Raw genomic sequence first — 26217 nt, 5'->3', positions numbered from 1 at the left:
GCGTTTGCTATCAACCCCGTCTGCCTGTTTATCTGCTATACGACTCTCTTGTCTTCTGTTTCCCACTGGGCTTTATATACACACACACACACACACACACACACACACACACACACACACACACACACACACACACACACACACACACACACACACACACACACACACACACACACACACACTCTCTCTCTCTCTCTCACATACACACACACTATACAACCAACATGAGAGACACACTATGTGAAATTTACTGTCATACAAACAAACAGGATCCTGAGAAAGTGCAATGAGAGAGCAGGTGTCAGTTTTCACAGGCATCTCTCATGGGGGGCTCGCATGGTAAATATCAGCAACAGTTTTTTCCGAGCAACTCACACTGTTTTTTTTCTCACAGCCTCCGGCCGCCGTTCGACTCTGACTGCAGACCAGCGGCCCCTTACCTGAACAGAGAGGTGAGAACATGTCGCTTTCACTGCTCTCACTGACTCATCACGTGGGAGGGGTTCAGTCGACCCCTTTGCTAAAACGCCGCACGTCACTATCGGGACTTACTTTCGGATAACAGATCTGAAACGCTGAGTTTTTATAAGACCTGTTGTGCTTGTCAAACAAAATCATTAGAGACCTTCAAGACTGGTTGCAAGTTCATTTTACAGCCTATAATATTGTCATAGATAAATAATAACAGCGGTCACAGCAAAATCGTATCATTGGGACATGTTGTACTTATCAAACTCTGGTTTTTAGACAAAAGTATTGACTCTCTTGCCCTGTTTTCAGCTTGATAACTAGACTTAACTGTAATATGTGAGGGATCCATCCACATCACAAATAAGTGTATGTTATTGTGCTTTCTATATCAAGGATTCTCTCATTCATGTATCCAAGATTCCACAGCCACTTTCAAATGATTTCCCATGAATAACCTCCAACTAACACAGTCCCGCGGTGTGAAAGGCATATTTTCTGCCTCCCTGAACGTAAGCTGATTATCAACAGTATCCTGACAAGGTCTTAGATCTCATTACCAGCAGATAGATGACTCTGTGCAGGAAAACAAACAGCAGTGATTTCAGATCAACCAGATTAGCACTGAGGTGCCATGGGAAGCTGCAGAGCAGTCTGGGAACAAGGACATCTCAGCTTCTCAACTCATATCAGGTCGTCCTTCAGTGTTTCAGCAAGGACGTTCTGAGGAGCGTACTGCTGCCACACTGAACGTTTCTGAATAATATAATACCTGCCGACTCCATCAGCCTTCTCATAGCGCATGTCAGGTTGTGTTCACTCCCTGTCATGGCCAGTAAAGTCCAATGCTCTGTTACATAAAGACAGGTGTAAAATCCTGATACATATTTAGCTTTTATGTTCTACAGTGGGCTCACACAGTACAGTTTAAAGGTGGGAATGTAGTTAAAATAGTCATTAAATCAATGATACATTTATACAAATTGTTAGCATGTTAACAAGCCTCAAAATATGCATAAATTTTGTATTCTACAACGAGCAAACTACTGTTGTTGTTGTTAAATGAGACATTAGTTGCTGCACGAGGAACTGTAGTTCATGTTCAGCATCGTTGCACATTCGCATCCAGCGGGATTTAAATGCAACCTTTACAACAGTAAAATTTCTGCCTGCCAACTCTAAAGGGGAAAAAAAATAAAAATCTTATCTCCCTTTTTCAAACATGAGAAGAGTCTCTGTGTCTGAGGCAGTGAGAAGAAACAGTGAGAGAAAGTTACACACAATGTCAAGGCTCCATAAATACGACCAACAGCACACTGTCACTACATCCTCCCTGTGTTTGGACATACCGACACGCAGAGGAATACAGCACACCAAGTAAATACACAGAGCTCACACACGCACGCAAACTCTCGTGTGCGTACGGCGGCACTGTTTGAAGACCTTCTCATTGGCGGGCTGGTGGGAACGCAGAGGACACACAGAGAGCAGAAACTCTCCGGGAATCTGCTTCGGTGGTTAAACTATGAGGACAAACAGGCAGTGTGTCTTTACAGTCAAAGATGGCATTGTTCTGGATGTAGAGACGAGCAGGTCTGTTGGCTCACGCACGCACACCGACCTTCGCTTGATTGTAGCTCTGCACACTGATGTGTCATCTGTGGTTCTTTTCTGTGTGTAGTCAAAGGTCCTATGAATACAACATGTTGATACAAGGTGGATGAAAGGGTCTCGTACTGCCACATCAGAGTTCACTGCATACAGGACATACAGATTAGGACCCTTTTTTTTTACATTTTTTTTTTTACATTTTCGAAACATTTTTATTCAATTCTATTTTTATTTTATGTATTATGTGTATTTGAAATTTTGTACTCATCTTTTTTCTACTTGTATCCTTAAGCTGCTGTTACAACTGCATTCCCCCTCTGTGGGATTAATAAAATATGATCTTAATTTATAAATATTTGATGGAAAAGAAATAATTATAAAGCAATATGAATTATTGTTGATATATTGATGGATATCCATTGGTATCAGTTCAAAGCCTGAATCTCACTAGAGTTTCAACTGGTTGCCTGGCAACTGGTCCCAGTCAAGGAACAGTCACTAACTTTAACAGTGCACCTCTAAAACTCATTATATTGACATGTTATGTGTAGTTTGTCATCTGGTTGCACATGGCATTCCTTTAATTCACTCACTGCAAGACATTGATAATGTTGTAATCCAACAGTAGAGAACCACATTAAATCAGAAGCTTGAAGTGGAAGATCCTCGTGTGCATTCAGCACCGAATATGATCCAGGCTGGATACAACTGTAGCTCAGGTCATGACAGGGTCACATGGAGCGTGTGCGCTTTTGTTTTAATGGACAGATGCATGAATACATGATGTGTTTGACAAAATGTGTAAATTTCACTGTCCATGTCTGAGCACACTGTGCACACGTGGCTGCTGTGACAGTCTTGTGAAGTCCATACCCAAGTTTAGGCACTAATATATTCATTTGTCTTTGACCGAGTCCCCCCCGTCGCTTTGTGCTTTAAACTCTGCTGCTTTGAAATGCCCCGCAGAAAACAAAGCTCCGTCCTGCTGCAGACAATAAAGCAGCTGGATTTCTGCACATGTGCCTTTGTGTTGGTCTGAGGCCTTGTCATAACTCCATCGGAGGGACCGAGACATTCATCACGCACACACACACACACACAAGCACGCAAAAAACACACACAAGTCCACCAAAAGTCACTGGCTTGGGGAGATGGATGGCAGCATTAGCACAAAAGAATATTTGATTTGGTTATAAATACCGCAACATGAAAGAGCAGCCCAGCGGGAGCAAAGGGCAGAGGGCACGACAACCAGAGGAGGCCAAATCTTCAACATCATCAACATCATATATGGTCTGTCTGAAAATCAGGTTAGCATTATTGAACTGTGACCACTTCTCTATGCAGACGGTTTTTACTTCAGCAATATGAAGTCAAATATATTTTCGGACATTTCAGAGGCCCTTAAAATGGCCGGAGCAGAAAGAAAAGCGTTATTGTAAACTGGTGAGCTTTTAAAAATGCAAACATTAAAACTATGAGCAAACATTTCCCAGAAAGTGGGAATAATTTATAAACCAAGATATCTTTACTCTATCAAAGTAGCAAAGGGGTCTATTTACAGTTCTCTTTTCACTCAGGATTGTGTTTTGCCCACCGTTACTTCACTTGGATGTTTAACCTTCACAGAAATAAAATGCATTTGACCATGAAAGTCTTATTTTTACATTCTTCTGCTGAATGAAAAAAAAAAATCCCTCTGTGCTCACTTTTAAAGTAGGTTTGAGACATGCACGTGTGAGTACTACATGCAACATGCACCACTAGTAAGTGCGATGTAGAAACGTGCAAATACAATGAGAAATGAGTTCACATGGAAAGCAGAAGACTTTAAAAAATTTTGGGTATTCATAGATTCTGTATTTTTAAATGATTCAGAATAAAATAAAGGTTATAAACCATTTTGTGGATAAAAAAAAAAACATCAGACACAAATCATTATTCACAGCAGAGTATTTTTTTTATGCTTTAACATGTCTGTAGAGGGTCTTTAAACTGCTATAGTGTCTGTAAACTCTCTTAGGCTGTAAGTTAATGCGTATTTTCTGTGCAGACATTCCCAACACAATAGCTGACTGGTTCATCTCCGCATACAGTTACTGATCCTGCGGGTCAGACGTCCCTCCCCCTCCGCTGTGTGAGTGGTTTAAAGTTTGTCTTGTCGGACTCCGATTGGTCCGTGAAGTTTTTCTGAGGGTGAATAACTTCAGAGCTGCGCGTCTCTTGACGCACAGCAGCCCGGAGAGGAGCGAGTTCAGCTGTGTACTCTTATCGCGTACATCAGGGTAAGAGGATAGGAAGTTATGGAGGTTATCACAGGTAGATTGTCATTTGTTTTATAGAGGAATTTTTCTCACCAAGGTGTAGGACATCGCAGTTTTTGGAATAATCTTTTGTTAGAACTTTCTTCTTTTTAATTGCATCATCCACGGTCGAAAATGTCTGACTTCAGGATCTGGATTAACGCAATTTGGATTTTACTTTTTGCCTTTTTTGACGTGTCCCTCTCAAACTATTCCGAGGACCAGTGCAGCTGGAGAGGCAGGCAAGTATTTCACGTGTTCCCTGTGATCTTCGTGCATTCGCTTTAATGAAACGATGGTGCAAAACACGCAGCTCAGAGAGATGCTACAGGTGTCTCGTGTGTTTGTTTTTTTTAGTTTTTTTTTTTAGAGTGAGTGACGGCTGGCAAAGCACAAAGCCTGAATGCAACATGTTGAGGCACGCCATCAGGGCGCAACTAACATGTTTGTTGTCCTCTGCTGCGATTGTCCCTCGGGGCTGTCTGCAGGAGGCATGGAGGGTCCAGACAGACAGGAGACTGAGGGATTAATGCAGATACATGGAGAAAACACACACACACACTGTGTGGATGTAGCTGCTGAAGGGCTTTTCTTATCATAGCCATATTGTTCAAATATATTTGGGGGAACTTTAATCGTTATATATAGGTTTATATTTAAAGTTTGGCCCTGAAGATTTCATGACGGAGCCAGCACCACAGATGTGCCAGTAGGCGGCGCTTTTTTTTTTTTTTTTTTTTTTTTGGGAGTTTGTGTTTAACTGCTGAACTTCTAATGATAAATAATAATAATAATAATAATAATAATGATAATAATAAAAGATTAAATTCATGTTTTCTGTTTCTATTCATTTCTGATGGACATGTTGGTTTTAGTTGCCCGTTTGCAAAGATCAGATTTAAAGCATCTCAAACTATCTTGCATTAAAGTGCAGTTGTTTCAGAAAAGTTTTGGATTTCTGGCTCAAACTCCTGCCGGGATAAATCGCAGCGAAACGTTTATTTGATCTGGTTTCCTCTCCCCTGTCCTCCCCACAGCGGTTTGTCCCAGCAGAAGGGCAGCGTGGAGCAGATCTCCCTCCACTGCTCCGAGGGCACCCTGGACTGGCTGTACCCCAAAGGAGCCCTGCGCCTCACCCTGTCACCCCGCCTGCCCTCTGTGGCGGTGGGGCCCAGCGGCAGCAGCTCGGGCCTCATCACAGCCTGCGTCAAGCCCTCGGAGGAGTTCCACGGAGCCCAGCTCTACCTGGAGAGAGACGGGGTCCTGGAGCTCCTGGTAGGGGACCGGCTGGAGTCCTCTCCCCCGCCAAGGGTGCGCTGCTTCAGCCGGCTGCCTGGCGAGAGGGTGGCTCTCTTCCTGCAAGCCACACCTCATCAGGACATCAGCAGGAGGATCGCCTCCTTCCGCTATGAGCTGAGAGGGGACTGGACCGCTCGCCTGTCGCTGGACTCCAACCCCATCAGCAGTGAAGGTGAGTCAGAGGCAGCCATCTTGGTTTGAGGGGGGCTACTAGAGGTCAACTGTGAAGAGACACAATGATGTTTTGTTTTGTTTTGTTTTTTAAAAATTTTTGTTTTTTTTACCTCCATTTGTCAGTTAGTTATATAGTTAATAAATTTGTGAAAATATTTAGTGCAGAAAAAGTTTTGGCAAATTTGATTAACTTGCAACCTAAACTTTATTCTCACCTCCCCCCTAAACTGTGGTTGAAGCTCTTTTCCTGCCTTCCTGAAAAGTTTGGCAGATGCACAGTTCTGCCCCAACAGTGATCACATTATACCCCATAAAACCCACTGTGTAGATGATTCATAATTCAGAGCAGGCCTCTGTGGGCTGGTTGGACTTTCCGCGGCCCAGCAGAGTGCAGAGAGGAGGAAGTGGCCAAACTTTCCCCAGAGGCGTGCTGGTTTGGAGCAGGAGCAGGGGAGCTGTGGAGTTGGGAGGAGGGGTACAAAAGCACAGTATGTGGGGCTTTCTCCAGAGTCCAGAGCCCTTTGAATGGGTGCCGCATGAGTATTCTGGGATTACTGCCGTCGCCTAGGCAACAGGGAGGCCTCTGCCCAGCTGAGATGCTCCCCTCTTTTGTTGAGCTGCCTCTCTGTGAGGAGACTTGTCTGTAGGAGTACAGCCCCCTCACACACACACACACACACACACACACACACACACACACACACACACACACACACACACACACACACACACACACACACACACACACACACACACACAGATTAGGTTTGGAAGGGGGTTTGCTGTGGACTAGAGAGGAAGGAATCTCATTTATTAAGAGGTTTTCACTAAGGAGGAGAATGTGTGGGGTGGGCAAGGGGCCTCCAAAGAACCACAAGGAGAACTTTAAAAAATGCCAGGACTTTTTTTTTTTTTTTCCAGCCACAGTTCAGTCAGTGCAGCCAGCCAGAGCTCTGCTGGCTTTAGTCTTTTTTAGTGTCCAAATCATGTTAGAAAACTTTGTAAGGTGCACTCTATTTTTTTTTAGTTCTGAAAAAAGGTGTCAAGCCTTTGCAAAGTTACAGCACAGTAGTTTTTAAGGAGTGGGACTTAACTTATTTAAAAATCTTTGAAGTCCTGCCCTACTCCCTTTCTGGCCCCTGTCTTGGCTTTGATGAGGTGTGACTGTAGACACCCTGGAAGGCTTTAAGGGGGAGTTTCATTTGGCCTTTAAACTGTCTAGTGTGGAAGAGCCTCATACCTTAAAGCTCCTCTGGTCCTCCTTTGCCAACTGTAAAAGTAGCAGCTGTCTGTTAGAGCGCAATGGTTGGTTTCTCTCCTTTGTTGAGTTGAAGGTCCGGACTCTCATCTCACATTCCAGTGAATGTGATCTGGAAATTCGGTCTGTGATTTCCTGGGTATTAGCATATAGGTGTTGTTTTTTTCCAGCAGAATCTTATATGAGGTCACCAACTGACTCTCCTTCTCTTTTCTTTCTTCTTTCTCCCCTTGTTGTCTTTCCAGATGCCTGCAGACCCTGCAACAACACAGAGATCCTGATGGCTGTTTGCACCAGTGACTTTGGTAAGTTTCCACATATAAAAGTAAATAGCTAACCCAAGAATCAAAATCAGTGAATCCACCCTCTCAAATTCTTTTTAGTTTAGATTAACATATTAACCCAGAACACAGACTGAACACAGACATGCAAAGCCATAGAGTGAAATTATTTCTCATCAGGATCAACAAATCGGCTGTGTGGAATTGGTTTAAAGGCCAACGAATGTGCTCCTCTCAAAAGTGCAAAGGTTAAAGGTGAAACAGCAGATCTCAGCACCTCCCATCACACACCCACAGGAGCCCCTAGAGGAGGCACTGTAGTGGACTAATCCTAACATCACCCCCCAGGAGAAAGAGCAGTGGACTAATCTGCAGGCCTCTGATTGAGCTGTAAGGTGACTGAGAAGTTCAGCTGGCAACAAAAGTTAGAAGGATTAGTGAACAGGCCAGGGTCCTCTTACGACTTTCCATCAGTTGGTGGCTCACAAAGAACCACATCTGAACCAGGCCTGAAATAGGACAATAACACATCAGCAAGATGGAGAAAATACGCCAAAGTTATTTTTTTCTTGCTTTAATGTAAATTAAAGGAATAATTATAATTATAATTTAAGATTATAATGAAAATGAACTTGAAATTAACCTGAGGGTCCTGCTCTTTCCCAGTGGTGCGAGGTAACATCCGGTCAGTGGAGGAGGATGAGAACTTACGAGCAGCAGTGATCAAGGTCAGCGCCACCCGCGTGTTTCGTCAGAAGTACGCCCTGTTCACCAGCAACAGTCGCCTGGCCAGCCGCGGTGAGATCAGGACTCTGCTTCAGTGTGGCGTCAAACCAGGACCCGGGAGCTTCCTTTTCACCGGCCGCGTCCATTTCGGCGAGGCCTGGCTGGGCTGTGCTCCCCGCTACAAGGACTTCCAGAGGGCTTACACCACAGCCAAAGCAGCGCAGCAGATACCCTGCGAACTGCCGGTAGACTGAGACAGAAACTGTGCAGCAGCTTGTCGACCATGCAGAATCGAAGCTGTGCTGAAAGGCAGGCCGAAACTCAGCCCTGCTCCACGTTCAGGAAGACGCCACGATGTGCAAATGGTCTCAGAACCACCAACGGACATCGTATTCCCGAAGGACTGAGGATTGAAATGGACCTTTTCCAACACCATTTCAGTGCAATATGCAGTCGCCGGGTCCGAAAGTCTTGAAGGAGTCGTGACATGGCTGAAGTGACGATTACAAGCATACGGCACCGGACAGTTTTACCAACATTAATGCAGCAAAGATAGTCACAGTTATCGCCAAGCTTTCCATTTGGAATAGATTAGGTCAAGTCATTATTCAGGCCTACTGAGAGTCATTGCTTTGAAACTCAGGAAAAATTAGGAAAAGTTTGATAGAAAGTTTCCTGACTATTGGCTAATATCCTGCTGAGGAGTCACTTGAGACAGGTGTTGCTGTGGTCTAAGCTTTCAAAATGGCTGCCTTTTATTCACAGTGTATTTGTTAAGATAACACCTGATGTGTAGCTGGCTTCCTCTGCACTGGGGTTGTCTTCAGTTTTACGATTATCAAGGAGATTATATAAAGTCCTCAGTAAAGGAAATGTTCAAACACTATTTGCACTGATAAAGGAAAGGGAATGATCTGGAAAGTGTGATGCTGCAAGCACTGAAAACCAAATAAAAAGCAACTATATGTAGCATAGTGGAGCGATTCAGAATTTAATATATGTACAGATAATGTGAGCACATACAGTAGTAACACAAAGCTAAGGCTACACGAGCAGCTTCACAGCTCAATACAGTGCTGAAAGCACTTTCATATTCTAGCCAGTCTGAGATTTTGCTTGTGAGGGGACAAGAGAAAAATATTTTATATGTTTAATTTCCATAGCATGCAATATTTCTGCAGAAAATTTAACTAATTGGACTGTATGTGATTTTAAAGAATATTTAAAAGTGTGTCTGTGTTCAGTAGCAGGAGTTTTGCCAAAGCAGTTATGAATCTGGTTGTTGTCGAGTCATTTTCTGCTCTCTGTTGTTATATATTGTAAGAAGTAAAAAAAAAAAAGATATTCAACTGTATATATTCAGCAATGTTCATTAAACTGAAGACAACAGCCATTCATAACTGAAGTCTAGTTGGATTATATGAAATTTTGGTGGAAAAAACGCATTGCTCCACTGGACACGGCTAGCTCAAGAGAAAACAAAATATGCATTTAATGTGTAAAATTCTGTGATGTAAAGTGATCCATAGCTAATGTGCACTATATCAACAAGGAGTAGGGGTTCATACCAAATTACCATAATGTGCATACATTGCCATTTTGCTGTTATTTCTGATTTGAGTTTATGTTAATATCAATGTGAATGTAAATATGTTGATAAGAAATTCTAGAAACAGAAGAATGAAAAAAGTTTTGTGCCTGTATTGTGGAATATTTTTTATGTTTGTCTGCATTATTAAATATTCTGTTTAAAAAAAAACAATCATTGTTGTTGGAGGTATTTATTTTCTTGAAGCCTTTTTACTTAAAACGTACTCTTTAAAGCTTTGTAACTCTACACGGCTCTTTAATGCTCCATAATCCTCTTCTCTAAGTCATCTAAATGTTTAGTCCACATCAGAGGGTTGAGTCCAAAGGTTCCCTCCATGGTAAACTTTCCTCAGACATAAGTCACCTCAAGTACTCATGAATCAGATTCCTGAAGGCTCGGAACAAATGGCATGCCTGAGAGGGCGAGAGGACCTAAAAGAGGGAGAGAGATTTAGGGGCTGAGGCCGTTCGGACAGGGAAGGAGGTAGAAAACAACAGTTGGAATTCTGTTGTCCTCAGACTCCCATTTTCAGCATTCAGGAAGCAATAAATTGCCATTAAGGGAGCGGCATGGCAGACTCGGCTGAGCCGAGGTGCCACACAGTCGCTCACTTCATCCTGACCACGTGTGCACAAGGACACAATCAAACAATGTCCTTCCTTCTCGAAGGTCGTCCGCCTTTCAACCTGGAGTTTGTTTGCACTCTCAGCTTTGGTTCGGCCTACGGCATCTTGTAGCATATCAGCTCCCTGTCATGGCTGACTGTGGTACATTTTCTGCTCTAACAGATAAGGAGCTGCACAGTAGATAATACATGCACATCCACGTTACTGAACCTCTATGATAAATTCACCACCTGTTTCTCCTGTCTGCCTAAACATGTCCTGCACACACCTCAGTAAAGTCTCAGATTTACAGCGTGCAGTAAATCCTTTTGAAAAAGAGCAGCTGGGGAATTAACATGGTGTTCAGGTTAAATGGAAAAGAATCACAAAAGCTCGACATGCTTCCCACGTCCGGCCAGCTCTATCAGCCTCAGAAATACACTGGTTTGCTGCTGCATCAGGAACTCCTGTATGTGAACCTCCAGCCTCCCCAGCTATTTACTGCCTCAGTGCCCCTTTAAAACATCCTGTGTCTGGGGGCCCCCTGAGCTGCCCAGTACACACACACACACACACACACACACACACACACACACACACACACACACACACACACACACACACACACACACACACACACACACACACACACACACACACACACACTCCTCTGCCGCCTCCCTTTCAGTCCATCCGAGGTTCGTGCTGCAGGGCTGATAAGCCAAAACAAAGAGCACTCAAATTATACTCCCTCACCTAATACGTCATGTGACATTTAGACCAAGCTCAACTTCCTGCATTGTTGTCACTTCTTTGTGACCCCAGCTTGAACCCCTAAAGAAGCCATATTAATGTCAACGTAGCAACTACAAAGGGGCACAGTTTACTTTTGTATGAGTTAAATAAAAGCTAATAATGTTTTAATGCATGCACCATACTGAACACATTGTGGTGACTTCCATTCACTGGTAATGATGGAATGCATTCCTTCAATGCCGAGTTATTTTCATTTGCTCTGTAGACACACAATAAACCCTCCTCCCCCGCCCACCCCCGTCCTCTCTTTATTCTGTCTCATTGCGGGGCTGAGCCGAGGTATGGACATGGCAGAGCAGGAAGCGCTCAGGAAAGGAGAATCTGAAGCAGCAGGAGAGAGTTGCTGGGTGTGGGCTTGCAACAGGCCCCCATGGGAGTTGGAGGGGAAGTGGCCGAAGACAAAGCTCCAGAGATGAGAGCAGTACAGACAGGGGAAAGGTGCGCCTGGACATAGTAGAGTACAACACCCCACCCAGTCCTGTGTTTCCAGCAGAAACTCTTCCTGTTATCCATCTATATAAAGGTTCATAAGTCAGATACAGGATGTACTTAGTCAGATATCAAACCAGCCAAATCTTCCTGTATGTATTCTTTTTTAAAACAATATTAATCAGACATGCACAAACTGCCATATGTGAGCAAAACACTGGTTTCAGTTTTCTTCAGCAGTTCATGTTGATTTCAATCTTGTCTGTTTGTCCTCTGCAGGTCAAATCTGAAATCAGCTCTGCTCCGGTTTTTGTGTTGCTGTATAACTGAAGGAACATCCATTCAATTTCTTGTATAAACTATTGATATCCTTTTCCAGGGTTAAAGTAATCTCCGTATTAATTTTCATTTCTGTACTATATCTCTCTTTTAGTACACAATAGAGCTTCTCACGCATATCCTGCTCTTTTCATAGGTCCATCAGCTAATCTTTCCCACAACTTGGTCCACAGCTGCTGCTTGTTGTGCTGTTGTGGTTCCAAAACAGTGGTTGCACTGCTCTGACACACACTTGACCCAAATCTCATATCTTTCTCCTCGTGCTAAACGGCACTTGAGGCTGTTAAATGACTAAATCTCCGAAGCTCTTTGGCAGTTTTCTTTTTCCACAGTGATTCACTCTTGGTCCTCGGTGGCAGGTGATAAAGAGTTCGCTGTTCAGTGTGTACTTTGACCGAGTTCATGCTAAATGTCTTTCAAACACTTTCAGGTGAAACATAACTATCGTTCCCTCACAAGATTTTAGACGTATGTCTGTATTGATGCCACCTCAAAATGGGGTATATGAAATGTTTAGGCATGACATGGAAATATGATATATCTGTTAGTTTCATCCAGCTGATGAATGGAAACAAGTCTGACGATTATGCAAAATGATCACATTAATATCTTGACGTTTGTCAAAAGAGATTAGCTTAAAAGCTAAAGCTAACTGTTAGTATTTCTTTTTTGATTTGATGTGTAAGTTTTGCTGATTTTTGCTTCTGTACTGCTTTTTTTTTTTACAAGCTAAATTAGTAAGAATTTATGAAATCTCCTTTAATTTCCACAAAAACAAATGATTTTGTAAAGGAAAACACTGTAACCAAATATGAGACCAAGTGGTCTGTCCATCTCCTCCTGTGACTCACTGGCTGTGCATCCCGCTGCCTCTCCATCAGCAACACCAGCTGAGAGTGAGCCTGAAATCTATTACCACATTTTGGCATCCCAGATTCCCAGCTGACAATTTCTGGTTCCCATAACACCCTGGAACAGCTGGGAGGGTTGATTTCCAAAAGGAAACTGTGAGTGTTCAGGTGTGAGAACATGATAGCTTGCTCTGCCCGAGTGCTTATCCTCAGACCATAAAAGTGGCAACCATTATCAAATATTAAACTTCAAGCCCTGCTCTGTCTTTAATGGAAGAACTTTGTCTGTGCAGTGACTCATACTGACTAATCTCCAGTGAGCAATTTACAAAAACTAATGTGTAGAGTACTTTTCCCAGAGCAGACTGACATTAGGAGAGAATAATGTGATCAGTTTTAAAGTAGAGTGGGCAGTTTGGGTGGATTGAGAGGTCAAGGCAGAATAGAGAACAAGTGTAAAGCGGTGCAAGAGCATGTTTATCTGGCCATGTTATCCCTCTGAAGTACTGAAGGGAGGAGAGCGAGGAGCCCCCTTTGTTCCTCAAGAGCCTGCAGATGGCTGTAATCCTTTCCAAAATGCGCACTGAAAATCAATCAAGACAGGGTGGACATGGTGTATGAGTGTGGAGGCGGGCGACACTTTTCTCAGGGAGGGGGTCCTGTAAAGAAACACAAGTTGGGTCAAACAAGCGTCTTTGGTGCTTTCCCGCCAAAAAAAAAGTATTGTAAGGAAAGACAGAGGGAATGAATTGCAACCCCCTCCAGCGAAGGCCCGCTCACTAACCCTCCGTTTGAACTGAACACAGCTGCCATCTCCTCCGTTGAATCCTGGGGCAGACATCGCCTGCAGGGGGTACAAGCACAAAACCTCCAAACTCTGACATCATACTCTAATAATGCTACTTAGAGACATTTATTGGTTGGTTGGTTGGTTGGTTGGTTGGATGGGTGGATGGGTGGATAGATAAATAGATAGATAGATGGATAGATGGATAGATAGATGGATAGATGGATAGATGGATAGATAGATAGATAGATAGATAGATAGATAGATAGATAGATAGATAGATAGATAGATAGATAGATAGATAGATAGATAGATAGATAGATAGATAGATAGATAGATAGATAGATAGATAGATAGATAGATAGATAGATAGATAGATAGATAGATAGATAGATAGATAGATAGATAGATAGATAGCATGCTATAAACACAAAACATACAGCTAAGGCAATTGGAATGTAGTTTTGCTGTTTATATTTGGTTGTAAGTAGCCCCTACATGACACCTTAGAGGACTGTTAGTTAACCTGAGAAACACAAAAATGTCAACTTTGTCAAGGTGCTACAAGAAAAGTCAGAAGATCACCTAAAACATAAGGACTCATCCTTTGCCTACCGTGAATGTTTGTATCAAAATTTGACCAACGAGTGGGGAATGAAAATAAATCCAAGAATCACCAAAGTAATGAGGATTCATCTTCCGGTTACTTTAAATACCAAGTACAAAATGTTATGGCAATCCATCAAACATGATATTTCAATGAAGGGGGAAAATGTGAACCCTCAATGGTGACACGAGAGGAAAAGTCAGGAGATGTCTAAAGGCAGGAGGGTTCATCCTCTGGAGACCAACATCTGTGCACAGATCACATCAATCTTCATATCACAAGCCATCAAATAGTTGTTACGATGCAACAGATCCACGCTGAAATCTACAAAGCAAGACTGACAGCATGGCAAATTATCAAAATATTAACCAATGCTTATTTTAAAATATCAGCTATCATCATATGATCATTTCTGAATTGTAACTTGAATGTTCTTTCAGTTGTTTTGCAGCTAAAATCCTCATCTCTGAGCAAAACTCTTGTCAAACAATGACACTTGGACTCTGTCCTGCTTCCTTGCGTGGCTGACGTCAGTCCTTTGGAGAGAGAGAGAGAGAGAGAGAGAGAGAGAGAGAGAGAGAGAGAGAGAGAGAGAGAGAGAGAGAGAGAGAGAGAGAGAGAGAGAGAGAGAGAGAGAGAGAGAGAGAGAGAGAGAGAGAGAGAGAGAGAGAGAGAGAGAGAGAGAGAGAGAGAGAGAGAGAGAGAGAGAGAGAGAGAGAGAGAGAGAGAGAGAGAGAGAGAGAGAGAGAGAGAGAGAGAGAGAGAGAGAGACTATTAAGCCCCAGACTGAGAGTCTACCCATCACAGGGAAACACACCTGTTTTTTTGCTGAGCCCTCAAACCCTAGCAATTAACCACCAGGATTATAGTTTTCTGACAAAACATTTCTGATTGTCAACACAAAAGGGAGAAACTTCCCCGGCAGATTAGCTGAGCTCTTGTCTCACTACCTCCCACCCATTTTCTGTTTTTTTCCATCTAATCTTGCAAACTGCAGCGCTGCCTGCCTCACCTTCTTTTGCCCATTTTCTTTTTGCCTGTTATCTTTCCCCTTAGAGGACTTGTCTTGGGTTACCTCCTCTGAGACGTATTGCACTGTGCCTATTGTTCAAACTGTTTATTAAGGAAAGAGGTAGGCAGGAACGAAACTGCCTCTCACTGTGGTTTTGTTATGCTACTAGTATCTCCTTGCATTTTTCTCCTGCAAAACAGCTTCAGGGTGAGATTTGTCAACAGATATACCTGGTGCACGGAGGTGGGACATGATGAAAACATGGTGTTGATACAGAAATTATGTTAGATGTCATAAATTGGTATTGTATATTAAGGTTTGTAGTTCTGTTTTGTGCCTCTCAAGCCTCTCTAACTTCTAGGTAATGATTTCCTACAATTCCCACCATTATTGTGTGAATATCTGTGACAATTGCCAAATTGGTACACAGATACCCTGCTAGAAAATGAGCTCATGAACATTGCTGAATATCTTTGATTCCAATCACAAAGCCCAGTATGCAATGTACTTGCATTTCAATTTGGTCCATTGAGTCTAGTGGAGGTGGAGAAAATGGTTCCTCTGCTGCTGAATTTCTCCGGTATGATGGCTGAATATCAGGGAAAACTGGTGAGTCATGTGTTTGACCACTGGAAAACCTGGTATTCAGTTTTGGTTTTTCAAAACCATTTCAAATGCCCCAAAAACTGAACTGTGAATGTTTTAACACGGTGCCACAGTCTCAGTCACAGTAAAAACTGAGGATTATCCAGAGCAAGGGTTGGTTCTCGGTTGACTGATCAAGTCGAAAGTTCAGTGTTTACGGTTTTTCGGAACAACTTCCCTTGAAGGACGGGTCATGAGAAAATATTGTACTGGGTACCACCAGTATGCAAATATCTTAAAACCCCGGCGCATTAAGACTGAAACTATTCATGGTCCGGTGGCTCTAGAGGTGAGAGACACACATTTCGTCTTGACATTTGAGTGAACCAAACTTTTTAACAGTGTTGAAACTGATGAATGAAGGATTTATCCTTTTAACATCCATTAAATGAAACTTTTAAGTTACATACGTCTCACGTGGTGGAATGTGACAAAGCAATGCCAAGCTGCTGCTGAGAGCATTTCTCACGTTGGATCTAGTCAAAAGAAAAAAGAAACGCAGCAACTTCTGAAGCCATTTATGCATCAGATGTGCTGACAGTCGGGCGGCATGTTTATATTCCGACAAAGTGCACTCACAGTGTGCATCAGCCCGGCCGCTGGGGCCTGTACGATGTGTTAGAAGCTCCCGAGCTCTCCTCTCCCTTCGCTCTAACATTCATTCCAGGGGAACATGTGCACTGGAATTCTCCCCCAATTAAGACAGGGATTAGCCGGGTCCACTGTGGGAACGGGCCGAGTGTGGGAAAGCAGAGGGTCTGTCCCTCTCTCCTTCCCTCACCGACACTCAGCCTCATTCTCACTCGCTGCTGTTCATCAAGCTGCCTCCCTCCCGTCTTTCTCACCCTTACTGTAACTGTTCCTCGTCTCTTTTGTCACCCTGTATTCTGTCTTTCTTCCACACACTCCATTCAATTATCACATTTGATCATTTAGCATGCCTCTTTGGAGCTTAACCTGCTTAAAAAAAAAAAAATTCATATTTTATTTTCATTCTTCCCTCTCATCTTTAAAATTATGCACACAGACCCCGTTTATTTTTTTATTCCCGTCTCTTTTAGCCACCCAGAATCTCCACAGCTTTCAGTCCTAATTCTTCAAGGTTTTCTGAAGTGCACGGTTCTTTCTGTGCTCGCCTCTCCTGCCCCTTCCCTCCTCCCTCTTGATGCCTCTCCAGCCTTCATGCTGAAAGCCTGTCTGGAGGGAAGCTGAGGACTCTTGCATGAATAGCCTCAGACTGTCAGATTGAAAAAAGAGGGGGTGAAAAGACATCAGAAAAGACAGGTGTCTCGGAAAACAGACAGTTACAGTCCACGTCTGCATTTTTGCTTCAAGTATGCTGTGTATTGAACATTAAATTTGACAGAAAATGATTTATAATACATAATAAAGCCCCTAAAACCTGAGAGGACACCGACTAAACAACCATGAGAACATCCTGCTTCCACTTCGTACTCGTTTTTTTTTTATTGTCACTGCATTTCTATCATGCTTTCACGATCACACCAGATTCTTCTCTCACTGCCCCCACATTCCTCCTTCTCATTGTCACCTTCTCTTCCTCATTCCCACTCTGCCTCTTCTTTCCTTGCGTTCCCATAAATCCCTTCCCCGTGCACTCCTCCACACAAGGCTTGTCCGTTCCAATTACAGTGGGGCCATCGAGCCCCTCGGCTCACACACACACCGCACACACAGCCAGCTCTCATTAAGCCTGTATCAATTAGGCATTAACCTCCTAAAACAAAGGGCCTCTTGACGAGCGGCCCATCGCGAGCCATGTGAGGTACTTCCTCTGCATCGCTACACCCTGCTTCCCATCCTCCGAACGACACATTCATCCAACCTGTCTCCCCACTTTCCCACCACCAAACCAAATGTGCGTCCAAAGTAACATCAACGAAACAGAAGAGAGCAGAGAAAGCGATTAAGGATCATATGTTAACGTGCAGTCTTTACGTTGATTGAATCAGGGTCTTGCAGTATAATGACGCAGAAATACATGTAATGACCAGAACGCAAATCTATGGTGTAATCAAACTGTTTGAAATTTCATTATGAGTTCGACCTAATCTTCCGTTGATGTGCAGCTATTTTCACAAGGTGTTATTTTGAAAATATTTGCAATATTATGCTGCAATCCTGCAAATAGAGTAAACATGCTCAGAAATATTTCACTTTTAACGGTCTACGTTATCGGTCGGGTGAGCTGAATGCTGTAATGTACTGTTACATGTTTTTAACACCCAAATAAACTGCGTAAAACAAGTCCATTTAAAAAGTCACATCAAGTTCATTTATTTGCGTCAGAATTTTTGTGAAAGTCTGAAAGGACAGAAAAAAGGAACCATTTGTACTGATATGAGAGCCTGAATGTGTAGATTACACAATCACAGCGTATTCTTTTTTTGCCATTGTAAGGTGAAAAAGTTCAGTAGATGAGATAGACTCCACTCATTTAAACAGACTGATGTCCATTAACTCTGTACAAAAGAAGCTACAGGATTACAGAATGCATTGCAATAGCAAATCAACTTTAGCTTTGATAAGACACAAATGAGTTCATTGGATTTGATCATAATTTCTAAGTTTTAGTGTTGATGGCATCCTAGAACTTGTCAGAACTTGATCTACAACATATGTGGGATTCATCAAGTAAGATCACTTCAGTAAAATATGAATGGGTTGTATTGAGAAGGCAGATAGAGCACAAAAGGCTTAGTTTAAGGATTATTAATGTTGTGCGGTTCTGTTGTAAGGACTTTACTATGTTAAGTGCCCTGAGTTGACTTGTGTTGTGATTTGGCCTAATATAAATATAACTGAATTGAAATTGAATTGAATTACATGAAATGTGATTATTTTAACACATTCACCATATTAATATGTAATATCTTATCACTCAATTACTGCCTTGCATGAATTGATTCATTGTATGTAGGGTTGGGGGTTACGGTGATAAATTACACTTGAAACAGCGACATTGTCTCCAGTTTGGTTCGACAAAGTCAGTGAGAACTTTTCACTGTTAAGTTTCTACCCAGCTGGATACAGTTGTTTCATAGCAAAATAACTGCAGATGGCGTCACCACCCACTCCTTTTTATTCTTTCTACTATTAAAATGACGTCTTTGTCAATTTTGTAACATTTCAACACGGCAGCAAAAATCATTAATTAACGTTTGTTTTGTTGTCAAATTTGTATCCGTTGGATCTCATCTAATAATTGCTATGAACAGTATTTACATCATAATAGCGGCCACATAAGTGGAAGATAAAAAGCTGCTCACATACCAACAAGTCAACTTGTCCAAGATGTATCGACTTGGAAGAAAAAAAATCTTGGCACGTTGCCGTGGGGACCAGCTGCAGGGCACCAGACTACTACGCATTTGTAATGTTACTATTTCTACTTCTTTTCTTGTTTTTTTTTTTAAATTTACATTGTGCATTTTATTTGTACAAGTTTGCAGCGGTCTCTGCAGACACACCACCTCCCTGTGTTTGGTGAACGGGCAGCAGAGAACAACCTGGTTTTAGGATTTTCCCACAGATCTGCCGGTGAGAGGAGTGGTGCCCAGCACCCAGCGTTTTGGCACAGTGACTATGTTGGCAACGACCCAAGCTGAACACCCCCACCTCCACCCCTTTTCCCAGGGCCCTGGGAGTGTAATACATTACTAACAAAATCCCACTTCCCATTCCTCTCAAACTTTCACACCCATGCTCCCCAGCCCCTCCTCCCTCCCTCCCACGACTGGCATGCCCCCTGAAAAGGGAATTGGGGTGACATGCGTATGACTCTCTCAATCGCCTCCATTTTTCCCATCATTCCCCGGAGTATCTTAACTTCAACATTTTAACTTATACTAGTAAAGAGACTAAGAAAGACTAATAAAGTCTGATTTAAACTCATACTTTTAAACCAAACCTGACAACTTTTCAGATACTTCTAAAGGGACTGTTTAATAGCTTTTCTGTCAGCTGTGGCATGAAGCATGGGCACCAAACACACGAGAAAAAAAAAAAAAAAAAAAAAATGCAGACCCTTTCACTGTTAAAGGGATTTAAAGGGAGTAGTTGGCTATTCACGCCATCACTGAGGTTATAAATGTGAACCCTCCATTCTGGAAAAAGCCCGGCTTGTTTGCCCCGCGGTTCTCAGCACGGCATTGTTGGGAAAAGTATTCACGGGCGTGTACGTGTCTGGGTAACATGTAATGACATTATTCTCACCAGGGTGACCCCTCATTGTCACAACGCTTTCTTCTCCCGAGCTCGTGAAATTGACATAAGCTTTACAAACATTCCAGGCATTTTTTTCTCAAGGCCAGATTTCTTTGGGGGCCTTTCATATAGGAAACCATCAGTGTGAGCAGCACCACCTACTGATGGTGTAAAACACATCCCATATGGGTAGAAATGCTTAAAGTTGATTATTCAGTTAGATTTATATGGAGTGTCGACTTAAAAAGGCTTTAAATGTTGTTATTTTAATTCAAGACTTCTCACAACCACCGGGTTATGTATAATTTTAATGAATAAATGTACACATCCATAATTTTCAGTTTACATATGTGAAATTTGTCCAACCTAGATTTGCTATATTTCATGATTTTGATGAGTTTTCTTAATTGAGAGATGAATGAGCACTTTGGGAGCGCCCCGCCTTCTCTTTCCCGTGCAGCCTGCGGAGATGTGTGATCTCCTGTTTATACCTGCAGGTAGCAGTAAAGCTCATTGTAACACTCTTCTGAGAGTGAACATTATATGACTTTCACATCAAGCGGCTTCCTGACCTGCCCAGGTGGTTGTCGATGTAGTCCTGCAACTCCAACACCTGCGCCTCGGCAACTGTTGCTCTGGTGATGAGGCGGCCACGCTCCTTCTCCAAGCCCACCTAGTTGAAGAAAATGTATCTTAATTAATTAATCAAGAATGTGTTCAGGCATTATGAAATTCAATAACAAGGTATTTATTTACCAGTGTAGAGTCTGTGATCTCCCTCAGCTGCTTCCTCATATCCAGCCAGGATTCCCCACATATCTGCTCCAGTTTTGCCGGCCTGATAAAGTTACATTTTTCAAAAATTTCTGACATATGTGCACAGCTGACCCCATTTCTCATTTGGTAAAATATAAAAATTACACTCACTCATGACAGTTTAGATTTTCCACATGCACTTTAAAAACAGCCATCTGAAACAGAAAAGTGAGGGTGAGGGTCGAGAATCAGTAAAAATACATAAATAATTGTAATAAATGTAAAACAATTGCTTTAAAGTAAAAAAAAACTTTATAATGTGCCTGTTTGAAGGTCAAGAACTTTATTTTCCCCTCAAGAACTTAATTTATGCTGAAGGTAAATAATGAAGATGTTTATTTACTTTCTTCCTGAGAGTTTCATATATATATATAAATGTATAAACATAAAGCCAATATATAACTAAGATAAAGCAGTGGATGATTAACTTAATCTAGCGTACCGACTGGAAACTAAAAGGGCTATCAGGGAATCATTTTGCCTGGTCTGTCTGAAAGTAACATAATCCATCACCAGCTCCACTACAGCTCAGTAACTAACACATCATTTCTTACATGTTGAATGCTCAAACATGAATGAAAAATGTAAACTTCTGGTTTTATGGAAAGTCAATGAGTCATTCTTGGCAGATTGCATAAACTTTGTTGGAAAGTCACGGTTCTGCTTTGTCAATCAGCACATTTTCCAAAAAAGTCTGTTTTCCATAAACATATCTAAAACAAATAAACTAGCACCCATGATGACAATTCTCCAACTGTAACCATGATGCCAACCAGTTAGATTGAAATAAATCTCCCATCGGTGCTGTCACATAATCAGCAGTCCACCTCAAATTTTTTTCCCCCCAGATCACCGCTCACAAAACAAATCCTCTTTGGTTTTATACGGGACACAAAGAAGACTCCCAATGGACCAAATACAAACAGTCAGCAGACAAAACAAAAGCAGATCAATCCACTTCAAAGCAGCCATCTTTCTTTTGTGCTACCTGCTCCTGGGCTGCCTGCAGATGAACTTCCAGCCTCGCTTTGTCCTGGCGAAGTAGCTGCAGCTCCTTCTCAGTGTCATCTCTCAGTTCAGTGGGCTCCAGGCTGAAGTGGGCCTCTGGTGGTCCAGGGTCCAGACCATTCTCTGGCTTTGCCAAGATCTGCTCCCTCTGAACCCTGAAGATCAAGATGCATAAATGTAGCCAGGTAATCATTATGAATTTACATTGTGGATTCTATTGATGGCTGCAGGTCCCAAGTTTAACTATAGAGATTGATAATAGATAATTCATCAGTAATCAGTCACATATGCTTACACCAATACAATCTGTAAAAGTTGCTGATTATACTGTATATAGCAAAGTGGTTCCCAACCTAAGGGTGGCGGACCCTCAAAAAGAATAATGGTAAGAAAAAAAAATGTAACAAATAAATTCTGCTTTTTTTTTCTTTCTTTTTTTTTAATGTTTATGGGATATGTATGCACACTAAACAGCAGACACATGTAAACAAACAGGAGAGTGACAACAGGAAGTGTCACCTGTATGCAATAAGGAGTCCATGATGGGTTCTGGTGATTGTCTGCAGTCTCTTCTTGTAGGAACGAGCAGCGGAGGCGAGCTGCTCCTCCCTGACCCTGTAGGATGAACGAACATCCTGCAGCATATTGTCAACAAATATCCTCATCTTACTTTGCTCTGAGGGGCTTTTACCCTCTCCAAGGCCGTCAATGTATTCCTGGATTAAAGGGGGATAAAATGAGATGGTGTGAGGAAGTGCTAAAGGATTTATGTAGATTATCATACTTTAAAAAGTGCTTTGTGTGTGCTGCTACTCACAGATAAGTCCTGTAAATAACAAATCAGCCTTGCACGGTACTCCTCATTCAGCTCTTTGACCTGCAGCTGCAGTTTAGAGTTTTCTTCTTCTACGTGCTTCGTTTGGCTCTGAGAGCACATCAAGGCCTCAAAAGGAAACAACACGTACATTATTTTACTTCCACTGTTTTTAACCGGCTGAAATTGCAACTCTGAGGCTGCCAAACAGTGGTAGTACTAAAAATCATTTTAGGAACGTGCTGTAAATCAGTGGCCGGATCTGTTCATGCTCACCCCGCTCTGCTCAGACACTTTCTGCTGACTGATCCGGATCGCTCTGTTGTCCTCCTGGTGCTCTTTACCCATTGCCACCCTGATGACCAAAGACAGGCCCGACCACAAGAGTAGCAGAGACCAAAATCCACATCACAGGAGGAAGCAAAGAGACCACATCACACGCACAGCAAATGAAGCCACAGCTCGGGAATAAAAATCAAAGATGCAACCACAAAGCACATGCGTGTGGGCTGAACACAGGAACATACATCCTGAGATGGGTACGCTTGTTTGACGACTGGAAATGGAGAGATAATGATGTTTTATCTCAGTTAAGCCGGTGCACAAGTACTTGACAAACATTCGCTGGCGCTCACACTCTCTCCTCCAGCTTCTTCTGCTGCTGCTCGTAGCTGCTCCTCATTTTCTCCAGCATGTCTTTGATCTCATCTTGGTTTCCAAGCAGCTATGAGAGAGCAGACGGATGAAAACTGTCGTTGGTTTACCGAGGCCTGTAGAACACATGTTGGCCACCATTTCTAAAAATGAAATGGACTGTATTTTGATCAGAAATACTCACAGTTTTCTCCATAGTTTTTTGCTCCTTGTCCAATGCTGCGAGATCCGCAGGCTGTTAATACAATGACATAAAATTGGACCAAACCTCGGAAATAAATAGTAACGCCATAATAAGTATTGAAAATGTAGTTTCACTCAAAATGAAAACCTTTTTGAGGCCGATTGTAATCATTTTTTTTTTAAGGCATTACATTTATGATAACAAGGCTTTGTCTTCACGTAACACCCAAGAAACTATGAGGGAAAATGATACTTTTTCACCCACAGGTACATCGTTTAGCTCCGGTGGCAAAAACTGTTTGGAGAAGTTTGAGCAACACGTTCCGATTGTGTCGGAGCTGGAAAAGATTTTCTTTTTGGGACCGTGGCCAACTCATGCTTTCCATGTCCACACCCCTCTGCAGATGCCCGCGTGCAGCCCAAAATGTATGACGGCATGTACCGTACGCACCACAAAACGTGCCAACTATTTAAGCACCGCAAAAACAAAATGTATTTATTTTCAGGAAAGGGTGGAGATTCACTGATTCTCCACTTTTATAATTCCTCATACAACTGTACAAAGACACACACATGTTGGTGAAACCAAACATGTACATTTCAATTGATGTAGTTTTGTTCTTCTAGCAACGAATATTACAAATTATATATTTGTATTTTGTAGAGGAGCTAATATAGTATCTTTTTATACCTTTTACTATTTTCATGTACCACGCTAACCAGAGATTTAGCAAGTGTTAGCAAATATGGCGGTACGGAGCAAGTAGTCTTGGGAGATTTTGGGTACAAATACAAACAGAATCTACCTCTACTGTAAATCTTTTGAGATATTGTTTAATCAGCTACTATTTGGAAATTGTACCAAACGTCAATAATATCAGTGAAAATTCAATAAATAGAGGTAGCTACTTTTCGTAATGTTGGCCAATCAGCAATCAAAGAATTGTTTAATGATATTTAACATATAAATGGGTTAATATATTTTTAGAAGGAAGGAAGAAAGAAAATAGGACAAAAGGACTTTCTCTTATTAAAAAAGAAATCTTGAATTTGCATTTTTCATAGGTTTATTTCTTGTGACAGCTTGCACTGATGGGGCAAATTGACACAAGTGCACATCAGCTATTTGACTGCCTATAACTGTTCTGAAGTACGATCTTAAAATGTGTTGAATTGAAAAAATGCCAGAGACATTCCTCTTTCATTTGGTAAATCCTGTATAACTATGTGATTTGTGGATCCCAAGATATGTAAGAGAGAGTGAAAAGTGTGACAACAAGCCCCGATCTCCCTACTTCTTGGCTGAATTGTTTGACGCCTGGTTGGTTCGCAAACAAAAGTCAGCAAGATGTCAGTGATTATACTTTAATTTTGACGTGAATAATTCCATTAAAGGCACCCAGCAACCAATACGCCGTCTCACCTTGACTCTGTCATGTGACAGGCGACTGATCAAAGCCTGCACCCTGTCCAGCTCCCCGTGAAGGCCCTGGGTGGTAGTCCTCACGCTCTGCTGCTGCTCCTCCAGCTGCCTGTGGAGGGCGTCCTGGGCCTGAGCCAGCGCCAGCAGCTCTGCACTCAGCTCTTCACTCTGAGCCAGTTCTTTATCGTGGGCCTCGGCCAGAACCTGGTAGCTCTTCCTCAGCGTGGCGTACTCCTCTGTCGAGTCTTGGCCGCTCTTTTCTTTCACCTTCAGACGGGCCTCAGTCGACTGGAGCTCCCTGAGCAACTTGTCTCGCTCTATTTCAATCTCAGTTATCACACCGTTTAGGTTTAACATCTAAGCAGAGGAAACATGTGCAGCACAGACAGTGACTCACTGGGAGCAGGGATGTTGTGGAGAATAAACTCACGGAAACTCTATTTAAAACAAGCACATATCATTTTGTCATATTGATGGATGCAAATCTTTTGATTCAATAAACTAATTGATTTTCCTGAGATTATTTCCATCTGGTTTATGACATTTTTTGAATGGTGACCAAATATTACCCACTTTTTTTTAAATTTACCACTACATACTTTGTCCCAGAAAACCCTCACCTTGTTTTTCAGCTCGAATGTCTCTTCTTCATATTGTTCTCTCAGTTTGTTAGTCAGAATTTTCTCCTCCACAAGCTCCTTTGACATCTGAAAGATTAGACACGGAAAACTTTTGGCTCTATAATATAAAGACACATTTATAATTTCTCAACACGGGCTCAGGAACTCTCGTCACCTTCAGTCTTTCTTCTTCACTCTGGATCAGCCTGCAGGACAGGTCTGTGTTGGAGCTGGCCAGGTGGCCCAGTCTGCTCTCCAGGTAGCCCACTTTGGTGAAGAGTCGTTCATTTTTATCACGTATCTGCAGCTAAAGTGAGGGGGAGAGAAACACACACGCAAATTAAGTGATATTAGAGGAACTATCCAGCTTCAAGTTTGCCATGTTTACCATATTATAAATTTGTTTCAAATCAGTTGACTTACTGAATGTTCACTTCACCCTTTTCCTGTAGCTTAATGTTTCATACTACCAAACTAAAACTAACTTTTTTTCCAGCAGTGTGTTAAAAAACTGTATATTTTACTCACATTTTCTTTTGTCAGAGCTTCAACTCGCTCCTGAAGTTGATTTAAAGTTGGCAGGTGGTCCTCAGCCTCCATCTTCATTTACTGTTAACTGCTGCTTGTATCCACCAACAGTACGTTGCCATAGTTCCACAACACAAATGCA

At 42.2% G+C, this 26217-nt stretch overlaps 2 protein-coding genes across 2 annotated transcripts; one reads left to right on the top strand and one right to left on the bottom strand.

Moving 5' to 3' along the window:
* The first annotated feature begins 4324 nt into the window (after positions 1-4324).
* On the top strand, positions 4325-9882 carry metrn (meteorin, glial cell differentiation regulator). The gene is made up of 4 exons (XM_069691533.1): positions 4325-4624; positions 5420-5853; positions 7359-7418; positions 8061-9882. The coding sequence occupies exons 1-4, from the start codon at positions 4518-4520 to the stop codon at positions 8372-8374; spliced, it is 915 nt and encodes a 304-aa protein (XP_069547634.1). The 5' UTR covers positions 4325-4517; the 3' UTR covers positions 8375-9882.
* A 10437-nt stretch (positions 9883-20319) lies between these two features.
* On the bottom strand, positions 20320-26147 carry ccdc78 (coiled-coil domain containing 78). Its single transcript, XM_069691275.1, has 14 exons — positions 26076-26147; positions 25723-25854; positions 25548-25634; positions 24928-25284; positions 23506-23556; positions 23303-23391; positions 22944-23022; positions 22671-22796; positions 22373-22569; positions 21834-22008; positions 20957-21000; positions 20786-20867; positions 20602-20702; positions 20320-20520 (listed from the first exon to the last, which is right to left on the bottom strand). The coding sequence occupies exons 1-14, from the start codon at positions 26145-26147 to the stop codon at positions 20433-20435; spliced, it is 1680 nt and encodes a 559-aa protein (XP_069547376.1). The 3' UTR covers positions 20320-20432.
* Positions 26148-26217: the final 70 nt, after the last annotated feature.

The sequence above is a fragment of the Brachyistius frenatus genome, unplaced genomic scaffold, assembly GCF_029030835.1.
Source record: "Brachyistius frenatus isolate BFR_SWC_R1_liver_20210118 unplaced genomic scaffold, ASM2903083v1 Contig_11, whole genome shotgun sequence".
Taxonomy (NCBI): domain Eukaryota; kingdom Metazoa; phylum Chordata; class Actinopteri; family Embiotocidae; genus Brachyistius; species Brachyistius frenatus.
This window is presented reverse-complemented; position numbering and strand designations above follow the sequence as displayed.

Bases quoted from the DNA above. Each gene is read 5' to 3' on its own strand.
- metrn (XM_069691533.1), top strand. From the start codon at position 4,518: ATGTCTGACTTCAGGATCTGGATTAACGCAATTTGGATTTTACTTTTT. The intron at 4,625-5,419 runs GCAAGTATTTCA...TCCTCCCCACAG, and splicing joins CAGTGCAGCTGGAGAGGCAG to CGGTTTGTCCCAGCAGAAGG. The intron at 5,854-7,358 runs GTGAGTCAGAGG...TTGTCTTTCCAG, and splicing joins CAACCCCATCAGCAGTGAAG to ATGCCTGCAGACCCTGCAAC.
- ccdc78 (XM_069691275.1), bottom strand. From the start codon at position 26,147: ATGGAGGCTGAGGACCACCTGCCAACTTTAAATCAACTTCAGGAGCGA. The intron at 23,557-24,927 runs GTGAGACGGCGT...TTGTATTAACAG, and splicing joins TGTCACATGACAGAGTCAAG to CCTGCGGATCTCGCAGCATT. The intron at 20,868-20,956 runs GTGAGTGTAATT...TAACTTTATCAG, and splicing joins GAAAATCTAAACTGTCATGA to GCCGGCAAAACTGGAGCAGA.